The 12,764-nt window shown below is 43.6% G+C and overlaps 1 protein-coding gene across 1 annotated transcript; it reads left to right on the forward strand.

The window, feature by feature from the left end:
• The first annotated feature begins 6,335 nt into the window (after positions 1 to 6,335).
• Positions 6,336 to 12,520, forward strand: CCK (cholecystokinin). Its single transcript, XM_009923815.2, has 3 exons — positions 6,336 to 6,480; positions 7,695 to 7,952; positions 12,145 to 12,520. The coding sequence occupies exons 2-3, from the start codon at positions 7,697 to 7,699 to the stop codon at positions 12,279 to 12,281; spliced, it is 393 nt and encodes a 130-aa protein (XP_009922117.1). The 5' UTR covers positions 6,336 to 6,480; positions 7,695 to 7,696; the 3' UTR covers positions 12,282 to 12,520.
• The last annotated feature ends 244 nt before the right edge of the window (positions 12,521 to 12,764 follow it).

The following is a 12,764-nucleotide window of genomic DNA, read 5'->3' on the forward strand; positions in this document are numbered from 1 at the left end:
TGACAAATGTTTATTAGTCAGACATTCCCCTTTCACAGGAGAGGACTGTGGAGCAAACGCTATCTCCTACAGGATTCTGTTCTTGCCACACAGTGGAAAACACACTTTTCGTCTGGATCCAGGCAGCAAGGTGGACAGCACATCTGAAAAGTACTCAAAAGTATTTTGAAAAGTACAACGTATTTCCTTCCTGCACTAAGCTATTTTTATAATCAATGAACTAATATATACATTGAAGTGTGTTGGACTAGCTTCTCCTACATAAAAATAAATATTAATTATGGAATAAAATACAATTCTTTAAAACAATAAATAATCCCATCAATGTAAAACAGACTCCAGTACTTGTGAATATGTATCTTAGTTTTATAGACAAGAGTGCTATCAATCACAGCTGCTTTCTCAAAAAAATATCTGATGAAGCAGGTACTTCAAGTCTGAATGGCAGATAACACAAGGTCTGTTAAACACCTCTCCTCTGAAGAACGGCAAGGACTCTCCTGAGGTGCATGACATACATCTAAGGTAACAACAACCAAGAGAAGCTGAATGAAATTTTGAATTTTAGACATTAAAATGTGACAAAATCTGGGAGATCACAGCCCTAAGGTCTCAAAACAGCAAACAACAAGTTCAAAGAACAAATGGTCTTCATGAGTGTCAGGACAGACCATTTAGGGACATATTTAAAGGTGTATCATCCCTCTCTGGCTAATCAACGAGATGTGCAGGAGCTTAAGCACATGTTTAAATACCTCACAGGAGTAGGGATTAGAAGCACACTGCTAGGAATAAATTCACATGCTTTAGGCACAGCTAGCACAAGTTGTCATTTTCTCCTTCCTTCTACTCTGATACATAATACTTATTCTTTATTTACTATTTGTTTTCATCCATTTTTAGTTGAAATGTACCTGGCAAAGTAACATAGGTATGTCACAGACAATAAAGAAAAGGCAAGATGAGTCCTAAAAGCCAAACCATTCCACAAAGCGGGCATTAAACAGACTCCCCATTCTGCATGAGAGACTAGTTACTGTACTTTTATTTTGTGCTTGTCCACAAAGGCCTTTATCTTTCTACCCTTTAAAACTCTACGATACCTCTCAAAGTATTGCTGAAATCACAGAGAATTTGCTAGGAGCACTTTACATATCTTTGCCATTTTTTTCTAGTACGTTGATTTTCTTTTCCAGTTTTCAACTTGCACGAAAGCCTCTATCCTTTGGTCAATTTGGAAAATATATAGCCAATTTCCACAGAAGATCAATTTGGTCTTTCAGAGAGAAAAAAAACCCAAACAAAAACCATACCAAAAAAAGCAAATGATTTGGGGTTGGGTGGTCTCCTATAAAGTGACGCTGGATTTTTCTCTGTTCCACTTCACCATATATTCTTGAAACCACAGGGAAACAAATTTGAAGACATCATACAAGTAAGTTTTCTAGTTGATCTGTCAGGAGCTTACATACCAACTACCTGAATTTCATAGCATACAGGCTGAAAGCTGATTTTCTAAACAATCCAACCCTACTTTCGGGAAATGGGATTTTCCCTCTTATTTTCCTTCTTCACACAACTGCAGTATAATGTGTAAGTCTAAGACAATGAGTGAATTTACGTTAGTGCACATGGTTCATACCAGGAGTACACTTTTGAAACAGACTTCCTGATCATTCCCACTTGTTGCTCTTTGGTTTTCATTGCAGAGCAGTCTTTGCGTGTCTAATCATCCTCAGCACCAGCTCTGCTGATCTGCTTCTACGGGACCCTTCTTTAGGTCTGCTATATTAGTCTGATATCTCTTCAGGACTAATATATTAGTTTGAGGCACTGCTCTGTGAAAGGAGATCCAGCACTCTTCAGGCAGAGGACCCAGATTCCTTGTAATTCCAGGCAATACTGCTGTTCACTTGCTCAGGACCAAAATCCCTCCCTCAGTTTCTGGGTTGATTCCAAGCAGAGTTTATCATTGTGTCAAGTGGGATGCAGATTCAGAGAAAAAAGACTAGAGTGAAAGCATTTAGGTGATTTGATAGAAATTACTGAATTAAAATTCAAAATATTTGAAAAAACAAAATACCAAAATTTTAATATCTCAATCAACATCCACAGAGATAGCAGCAGAACAACATGCTGTCTTAAAATAGATTCAAGACTGTTTTACATCTACAATTCATGCAGTTGGTCCAAATAATATATTCACTAATTTGTCCATTAGTTCCAGAAGACTGTACCATTCCCTTCCCTGTTACCCTCTGCCAATTATTCTACTTCATTGTAATGCTCCAGACTGCCACTCCCTCAGTTTCACAGAAAAAAAACCATTACTTTTCCCCAACATAGCAAAGAATGTTACCCTTAAGTATCAGGGTCCAGAGGAAAGTAAAAAAACCCTGCATAGTGATAATCAGAAAAGGATATAGTACTCAGAAACAAAAGGATGTATTTCTTGTTACTCTCCTGGACATGAGGACCCCAGGTTCCACAGGATAGCCACCTGGCTTTATCCTTCATGGTCTAAAAGCATGATATATTTATACTTGGCTATATACTGCTCCATATTTAATATTCAGCCTAAATGTCTTGGAATCCAAAGCCATGCAATAACGCTGAGTAATATCCATGTGTTTTATTTTTGGCTAAAAAGAAAAGGCATCAAACATAGGCATCCTAAGTTGCTATGCTGTCCATATGACAACCATGCTATTGCAAACTGCATGTGATATTGCCAAGAAAAATATATACTGTAGAGACGAAAGTCACACACACGTGGACAGAAACAAAGTATTGCCCAGCACTTGCATGCTTACCGCTGTAGGAAGGAGCAGGGCATTTCCAAGCTTGTTGCCACTCTGACACTCACAGACAAGCTCTACTCCATCTCACAGCACAGAGATTGAGACATTAGCACAGTGACCTATTGCACTCTAACTATCGGCACCGACCACCTCCACTGCAGAACAGACGTAAGAAAATATCTCCACCCCTCTGTTCTCACACCACTCTCTTGCTCCAAACCTGACTCCAAGCTTGGTGCTCACACCACTCTCTTGCTCCAAACCTGACTCCAAGCTTGGTGCCAGAACAGCACAAAATGTATGCTCAGCCATACGTTCTCTTTTGCCACCTCAGCTACACAGGAGAAAACCTTCAGCAGATAAATACAGAAAGCAGTTGAGGATAGAGATATCTTGAACGTCATGGGGAAAAGGTTAGAGAAACTCAAATCTTTTAACAGACACTTGCCAGAAAACCAGTTGCAAAAAGCCTGCAGCCTCTAAACTATGGTATCATCCAGCTCCTACCTTAGGGATGCATCTATATTAGCATTTACTGCATTGCAGGGTTCACTTTAGGTTTAAATTTGTTTTGCATCTATACTTGGATTCTTGCAATATCGCTCAAGCTCTGGTGCAGTCAAAGCAATTTCCTTCCTGGTGAACTAAGGCTGAAGTCATGCATTAGAGCAGCATCTGTCTCACCCCACCTGTGACAGTGGCACAAGGCCCTCCTGTGGTTAACACTCTACATGTCCATGGTGCACGCCTTGGCTCAGCACCTGATGAAAACACCTGTCCTGGAACCTAACAGGTCACTACAAATCAAACCCTGACTCTTTCCTCTTTGTGCCACATCAGTCAGTAATAACACAACCTAAGTTTCCGCAGGCAACTTGCCTCAGAGTCCTGCTATCATATTGCTCAAGCAGAACAGGCTTTCTGTTCTTTTATCTCTGCCCAAAACAATTCTAAAATGCCATTAATTAACATACATTTACCGAGGACTGGAACTTGCACACAACTTCAAACTTTCACCAAAGAAAACATCAGTAAGGCACAAAATGATCTCCAAGGACTGTACATACCAGTATTAAGGATTTCAACGATGAAAATCCAGTGTTCAAAAGCCTATAACCAATTTTATAGCTGGTGCAGAACTGCTGCATTTTAATACCTTGACTTCAGGCCGTAGCCTCACTAATTTTCTTCATACACTATGATGTTTAAATAGGAAAAACAAACAGGCATTTGCAGTCAGTGCAGAGACCATGTAGGTAGAATGAGCCAGAAAACTTCATGCTCTGCTTACACTGTCAAATTCCTGACCCTCTCACAGCAAACATAGCAATTTGATCAATTCAGAGGTACACTGAAAAAGCTAGTATATGATCTCATAAAAGCACAGAGATCTCACAGAAATATATGCATGTAACTGTCCAGCAAACATTCCTGTCTTCTCTATTTGATCTTGTATGTTGCTGCCTTTCTGTATGTTCACGAACACAACTAGTAAGCTTGGCTGCCACACACACACACATACTCTCACTCCATTTGTGCAGTCCTGGATATATTTATGAGTGAACTGATAATCCAAAGCAGCTCAATGTAAATGAACTCCTGTAGCGTGTATTTGTTCAACCAGACAAATATGTCAGCCTTAAATGCCTGCATTTATATTTATACCTCTGTGATATGAATTATGCATCTGCACATATTAGTAAGATCTCTGTCTTTCTCTTCTATTAAGCTTTGGGCTGGTCCCTTGGGAACTCATTATCTACAGTGAGTTTCACAAGGGCTTGATGTGACGCTACCAGAATTGTTATCGTACTGTACCTTCCCAGAAAGATTGTGATACTTTCCCCAGACACCTACAGTTCAATTCAGTGTTGACTATTTAATTGTCTAATAGCACTGAGCATTTCTCCCACCAAGCCAAAATAGTGAAATTGAATTATCAGGAATATTACTGGTTTGTTTGGGGTTTTTTTGTGGGTTTTTTTTCTTTTTTTTTTCCAGAGGCAGACAGAGCCATTAAACCAGCACTTGGATAGGTCCTGCTGGAACAATTCCAGTGTTGCTCCTTTCCCCTGGCAATCAGCTTCAACTTACTTTTCTGTTTTCAAAGCAGGGTTTGATTTCACTTTTTTCCAACTGCCTTGGGATGGCAACTTTGCCCGAAGTCGGCGCCCCTGTGGGAGACGGAAAGCGGCCCATGGTTCAGTCGGCGCACCTCAGAGTCCGCGGCTTGTGCCTCGCCATCCCCGTCACCTCGGAGACTCACCCCACCGAGGCAGTGGGGTGCGGCAGGCCACAACACCCCTCAGACACCAGTCATGCTCCAGGCCACGCCAGCAGCTTTCCTCACACCCGGGGCCCTCAGCTCTGGAGCCGTTGGGCATGAGGAGCCATTGGCCGCGTTCCCGACCCCGCGCTGAGGAGCTGCCGGCAGCTTGGCTTTTTTCCCCTCTCCAATCCTCCTGCCATGAGCTTTCATGACATTTCAGTGAATTTATTTCTCTCGTGAAGTCGCCCGACGTCGGGCTGGGCCGCCCCGGGGGAAGGCGGGCGGGAAGGCGGGGGGCGGTGCGGCCTCTGCCGGCCGCCGCGGGAAGAGCAGCGGGAGCCCCGGCCTGGCCCGGGGCAGCGTGGCAGAGGCGAGGACGGAGCCCGGGCGGCGTACCGGGGGCGATGTGTGGGCAGCGCCGGCTGGGAGGGGGGTGACGAGATGGCGAAGAAGCGCAGTACCCGCAGTTCCCTCCCCAGCGCTGGGTCTCGAGTCACGGCTGCTCCAGGAGGCGGCTCGGGGCTGCGCTGCGGGGGAGGCACGGGCGGGTGTTTCACGGCCGCGGGCAGGGCTACCTCAGCGGGCCCTCCCGGCCGTGGCAAGCGTCCGTCCCGCCACGGCCTCGTCGCGGCGGCCCGGGCGGCCCGAGCTTGAGGAGATTTTCTCCGCTCCCCGACAAGGAGGAGGCAGGAGGGAGGGAAGGCGGTTGAGGCGGCTCCGCGCCGCGCAGAGGGCTGCGGGGACCCGGCGGGGAGGAGCGGGGCAAGGGACGGGGCAGCGGTCCCCGCAGCGGCCGCGGGAGACTTGTAGCTCCGGGGGGTCGGTGCGGCAGAACCATGTCGAAGGCGTCCCCATCTCCATCCCGGCTTTCCTGGGCGGGGGGGGGGGGGGGGGGGGGGGGAATCATCCTTGGCTTTGTGGTTTGCGCCTGGTTTTTTAAATAAAATGACCGCCCCATCTTCCTGAACAGAAGCCAACGGGAGGGCGTTTGTGCCCCCCCCGGGCTCAGGTCGCAGGAGCCTGCAGCGAGAGGAACCCAGACCCCCCTCAGCGCCGCTACACGCGGTCCGGGCGAGCCCGCCCCGCCTGCCGCAGGCGCGGGCGGGAGCGCCGCCAGAAGCCTCTCGCCGCGGTCTTTGGGCGGCGGGGGTGTGTGCGCATCTCCCCAGTCAGGAGCACTTTTTTAATGCCCAGCTGGCTCGCACCCCCCCACATACACATATTCCCCCCCCCCCCCCCGGCCCGGGCGGCGGGAGGCGGCCCCGGCTGCGTCAGAGCCGTGCAAACACCGCCGCCGTGCCCGCCGCTATTTAAGGGGCCGAGGCTGAGTCGCCCCTAACTTTCCTTGCCTGGGCACCCAGGGACGTCGCTCCCTCCTCGGGTCCGACCTCGGGAAAGCGCAGCGGAAAGGTAGGAAGGACCCGTCACCCCTCCTCCGACTGCATCTCTGCTGGGGGGCGGGGAGCGAAATGGGGGTGCCCAGGCGCTTACCAGTGCGGCGGCTCCGAAGGCATCCCGCCGTTTGCTGGAGGAGAGGCAGCCGGGTCCGGAGGGGGAGAGGACTTGAGGTGGCTGCTCCCGGCACCCCAATACTCAAAAACGTCGTATTTTATGCATGGCAGTTGTTTTCTGTCTAGCGTATGCGGTGGGCAAATACACTTCATTTTCTCCTCTTCTAAAATTAAAAGGTTACATTCAATATACTGTTCAGAAACTCGAACGATTCAAAAACTCTCATATAGCTAATTCATGTATATTTATAAATGGAAATTACCCCTGTAGCATTAAGTACTAGGAAGCTTGTTTCTCCTAATAACTGAGGGTAATTTCTTTGTTTCCAGAAAAATACTATTTCGGCTTATACAATCAAACAGTCGAGTCAAGCGACATCGTTTTGTCCAGTACTTGTTTAAGGAAGTGGTAAAAAATTGGTTACATCTGAATTCTCTGTTTTATATGAAGATTATTGTTCAGTTGCACATTATTTCTTACAGCTTTGAACTAAACAGCTTTCACCACCCCACCTATTAGATCAAATGCTTGGGGGAGTGTTAGATTTTGTTTTTTCTTTCCTTGGGACAAGTTTTTGTTTTTTCTTTCCTTGGGACAAGTTTTTGTTTTTCTGTGTGTGATGAGATGAAACCTCTTGAACACTGAAGTTCAAACCAATGAAGGTTGGTAGAATAAAGGCTCTTCATAGAACTTGTCAGAACTGGGTATTTGTAATAGCAGTTTTTAGTACAACAGCAAAATGCTGAAATGTTTGAATCCTGAGGTTTTTCACAGAGCTGGACTTATATCCCTTAAGTTTTAATGAAATACAGCTTCCAAAAAAGAAAAGCAAATAAGAATTGAGTAGATCAGGGAGACATAGCACATACTACGGTGAATTAATTTTGTTCCTTCCAGTGTATCTTCCTCTTATCAAGGGATATTTAACTATTCATGTACATGTTTTCCAACTTACTTAAGACAGATTCCACAGTTACCTGCATTAAAAAAAAACCCAGCACAGACCTAGTTTGCTCAGAAACCAGCACCCCCAATGGAAGATGGGGGTAGGGACAATATACAATGCAGTAAATCTGGTCATTTTAACAGCCTATCATTCCTTTTCTCCCCAGCAATGTACAGCGGTACATGCATCTGCGTGTTCCTTGCTGTGCTCTCAGCGAGCTCTTTCGGACAGCAGACTGTGGGCTCGCACAATGGGAATCCGCTGGCTGCTGAGCTTGAGCAGAGCTTGACAGAACGTCACCGGCACGTCCGTGCCCCTTCATCTGCTGGCCCGCTGAAATCCATGCCACGGCTGGATGGAAGCATTGACCAAAGAGCTAACATCGGTGCTTTGTTGGCCAAGTATCTCCAGCAAGCCAGAAAAGGTACTGGTTAGAGCCTACTTACTGTGCTACTTCGGTGGCAGTGGAATCTCCTGCAGGGATGCCTAGATGTTAAGATAACCCTGTCATCGTCTAGCATGAATTCCTAGAGAAGGCAGAATGTAGATTTTGCCTGGTTATTCCTGAAGTAACAGAGCATTCTCTTATTTACTGCAGAACTCCTCCCCAAAAAGATTTGTACATAGCAGCCACTGACTGAGAGCTGCGTACAGGTAACTGAAGAAAATGTAACCTACCTGTCAGGCCATAGTTCAGCTTTTATTTTTAACTTACTATTTTCATAGCCTTATAATAATTTTGGCATTATTTTCAGCATGTTGTATCTTAGATAAAATACAGGAATTGCATTTTCTTCAAACTTTTTCATTTAGTTAACCTCCTCCCTCCCTTTTTTAAATTAGAAGAGCAGGAGAACTTTTCTGAGGATAAATACAGACCAAATGGCTAACCTTACCTCAGCCAGAAATACCTGTGCAAGGGAAATCTTCTCAGTATTGGATTTTTCATGTGTTTGTTCCCAGAGGAAGTTAGGAAAGTGTGAAAGATCAGAATTCACATTTCTGAACAGAATAATTAAAAGCAGTGATAAGTAAAAGCACATTTGCTTCAAAACATGTCAATTCCTGTCAGATTTTTGGTCTCAGGCAGCCTGAGAACCCAATCTTGCAGTTACTTAAAACCCCCATGGCATTGTGTTTGTAACAAGGGCATGAAGCACTGGTAGAGTAGTGATATTAAAGTGGTTCATTCTTATCACATGATTTATTAGTCACTCGGGGAAACAATTGTATTACGTACATGAGCTAGCAAGGGAAAGAGTAAAGCTGTCCCTGTCGACACCTTACAGTGTATGTTTTACATAGACAGAAACACATGCCATTTGTGTGGCCGGTAAAAATGATGGATCACAATCATTGACCGCTGAAACTCCCCCCAAGAAAACATTTTTCCTTTTGAACTGTCTCGTCTCTGTATTGGTTTGTATCTCAATAGAGTAACACCATGGGCAGCTGAATTGCTTTTGCCTTTTGACTGCCAACCTCAACAAAAGCCACTACACAAACCTTGTTTACTTGTGATGGCTTCACTCTAGTCTGTCCCCTGTACTACAGGGGAAGAGGACATCTGAGAAGAAAAGAGGGCTTGAGGGGAAGGCAGTAATTAGGATTACCTGGACATACAGACATTGAGAAATTAATTCACTCCCAGCTCCAGACTGTGCTTAGGATAAAAGTCACTTTATATAAGTAAGCTTTCTCCTTTCCTGTCTCTCCCCACAACCTTATGCAGACCATTTAACCTTCCCCTCCTGACAGCCTCACTGCTGACCTATGCAAAGCAAAATACTATTCTTATTTTTGATGGCAGCCTGCAATGAAGAGAGGCCACATGCATTTTTATGCATTTCCTATGCAGCTATACACATTCATCTGTGTACATACAACAGAGCCAAATCAGAAACAACAGGAAAAGAACCACTCTTAATACAGTCTGAGAGACTTCATCTTATGTTACCAATTTGCACAATATCCATTAAGGAACGTCTTTTAGCAGTTCACATAATCTCATGGAAAGAGAGTTCAGATATGAAATTCCACATAATCTAATGGAAAGAGAATTCAGATACAAAATTCCACAATTCAGTGCCACGGTTAAAGCTGTTACTGAGTAAGAATGTTGTTGCAGGAGTCTACAAAGCAGAATCCTCATTGCCTTTCCCAAGTGTAGTCATTGTTACCCACGTACATGGAAACTGAACTCCTCTAGTTTATTTAGCCATTATATTCTCTTAAATATCTGGCTGACATTTCCAAATAGCTTAACCAGATGAAGTGAAAAAAACACTTTGGATTTAAGATGTCTTTTTGCTAAGTATTAATATGAGGGAGAATTTCCTGCATACATGTTAATTGACATATATAATTAACACTACAAAGTGACTGTTAGCAGATGATGGGATTCTTGTGACATGACTGGGCTAGCTGGACTCTGGTTTGTAGATGTAGTTGCTAGTAACAGAAGAGAAGATTCACAGGGACAAAACAGTATTTACTTAATTTATAACAATACAGACAGTGTTCCTATCAAAACATTATATTCTCATTTAACACAGAAGTTCTGGGCAGTACTTCAGAAATCTCTGCAGAACACTCAACATCTACTGTATTAGTCACTTTTAACCTGTCTAAACCATAATACTCACTGGAGAACTCCATCTAGGGGGAAAGGCAGTCTGGGCATTTGCTAGTGTTAGCAGTCAGCAGTGATGGCATTTGCCCTTGTGATTAATAGAAAGGCTGATTTTGGACAATATTTCCATTTAAAATGGAGAGAGAGTTAAATTCTCTCAAGGACTTAGGGCTAGGTGGCAGCCTCATAGCCAAACTGCTACAATTTTGAATATGCTTGCTGTGCCTTGATTCTGCAGTATCCACAGGACATCTCTGGTGGTTTGAGGAAAGGTAGTTAGGATGCTGTTAAGAAATTAATTTTACTGTTTGTGACCCTTAGCTTTCAATTAATTTCACCAGCATGCTTTCAGCATGAACCTGGCACCGTGTAGAAGAGATGTTGTAGCTGTCAAGTCAGTGACATGCACATTTACTATCCTCTAAGGAGCCCTTGCCAGTCTAGACCATAATGGCACCAGGGGAGCCCACAGGTCACTGCAGGCTCAGAAGTCTCTTAAATACCAGCATCTAAGTGATGGTTCTGTGCTGTTTTAGTCCTGTCTGGTTAGGGTGCCAAGAAGTCATTCTCGTCAACTTAATTCTGTATTTTGAATTACGAATGTGAATTTCATGGGGTTTAAGCGTTTAATGGTAGACATTTTTTTCTAGAGATAATGACATTTTTTGACATTTTTTTCTAGGGATAATGACATTTTTTGACATTTTTTTCTAGGCAGATGTCTAAAACATGGCTGGTTTCTTTTTTTGGTACCTTTAACTCTCCAATCCCCCTGCAACCACTAACAAAACAATGCAGTTGGTTTTATTTTTAATGGATCATGCTCATTATAAATCATTACATGAGGAAAACCTTGAAATACAAAAGCAGAGAGTCACCAAGGGTTCCTTCAAAGCACAAGACACTGTAAGCAAGGCAGTTGTGTAGATTTGGATTTGTGGGCTTTGATTTGGGCTTCTTTTCCTTTTTGATCAGTTTGAGTGTTCCTCAAGCATACAGTCTGCATTGAATACTAATATATTGAATCTGTTCCTTCCTCACTCAAGGCTTAAGCGCAATCTAATTATTGGCATATGTCAATTTTGGCTGTTTTCAGGGAGTGCAGAGACAAGTAATTTACCTTTCCTGCATTTTTAGTTACACAATGTGATGATGTCAAAACAGAGGATTACAGCCCTTTTTTAAAACCATAAATTCTCCTTGCAAATAGTTTGTGCCTCTGATGCCTTAAGCAATGAAGACAGGAAGCATAAGGCAAGATCAGAGATCAGCATCCAACCCTGCTGTGAAAGGAATTATGAAAGCTTGGGATAAGCAATGAAAATGTCACTGACATCGTAATAAACCCTGTATAATTCCAGCAATAGACATCTCTAGCTATAAATTCCAGACACAACTTTCTCCATTTCAGGACTATTCCCACTTCTCCACAAAATCTGGGATTCATAACTCTATCCCACTTGTTACGGGATTTGCACTGTAAGAGCTCCTGTACTTCCATTTATGGCTCTTCAAGCAGCACAGGACTGTGGTGGAGTCCTATCTCAGGCCTGAGTCTGCTCTCATGCAGAGTTATTTTGCATGTAGAGCAACTCTCCCACTACCAGCAAGCAAGGGTGTGGTCTTACAGGAAGAGTGAGAAATGGTTTGGATTTTCTCTCTCTAGTGAGATAGGAAGGAAAAAGGAGAAATGCACCCATATTCCTTACTGGCAGCCAGGAGCAGAATGCTCCTGCAGCAGGAGGGAGAAAATGATCTGTTTATTTTACAGTAAAAAAACCCAAGCCACTTTCAGGACATTACCCATAAAGTTTCTATGACATTTTCCCCAATGACTTGACAGTGGTGTTACATGGTCTTTATTAAGTTAACCAGTTTCAACTATTGCAGATGTCTGCTAATGAGTACAAAACAGATCAGACAATGGATTAATCTGAAAAATGTGTCCACTTACTCCCTGCTCTCCCAAACGCTTTTTCTTTAGGTCCCACTGGAAGGCTCTCAGTTATGGGAAACAGAGTACAGAGCATTGATCCTACACACAGGATAAATGACAGAGACTACATGGGCTGGATGGATTTTGGACGCCGCAGTGCTGAAGAATATGAGTACTCTTCCTAAAGAACAGCAAACTATAGCAACAGAAAAAAAAAAATCACACTCCCATGTCTGTACAGAAAGAGAAAAATTAATTTGTTGTTCTCTTTGAATCAGTGTTTTAAAATATATCACGTATTTGATGTAAATTTGTCTGTAAGACTATACAATGCAATATATACATATGCAGAATTTTCCAGAAAATGTTTTCTTTCTTTTGTTGTTTCTCATACATTGATATTATATTAAAATGATTTCACTTATCCCTTCTTGTCCTGTCACTGCATGTTGCTGGGTGTCTTAATATACAGAGAGGCAGGAAAATGCCTTCATTCTGCAGTGTAGATACATTCCATGTGTTGAGTAGTCAGACAAACGAGCCACTTCTCAGAGAAATCTTGTGTCAGTCCCAATAGCTATGAACTCTAAGGGGAACTTGTCCAAATACAAACACAACAGCACAATACTGCCAGAAAAGGCCAGCTATCTTCATGGTGACCCCGTTTG

This window comes from Haliaeetus albicilla, chromosome 2 (assembly GCF_947461875.1).
Source record: "Haliaeetus albicilla chromosome 2, bHalAlb1.1, whole genome shotgun sequence".
NCBI lineage: Eukaryota > Metazoa > Chordata > Aves > Accipitriformes > Accipitridae > Haliaeetus > Haliaeetus albicilla.

What these genes read in the sequence shown, in the direction of transcription:
- CCK (XM_009923815.2), top strand. Translation starts at nt 7,697, where the DNA reads ATGTACAGCGGTACATGCATCTGCGTGTTCCTTGCTGTGCTCTCAGCG. An exon ending in TCTCCAGCAAGCCAGAAAAG is followed by an intron (nt 7,953 to 12,144) that starts GTACTGGTTAGA and finishes CTTTTTCTTTAG; the next exon opens with GTCCCACTGGAAGGCTCTCA.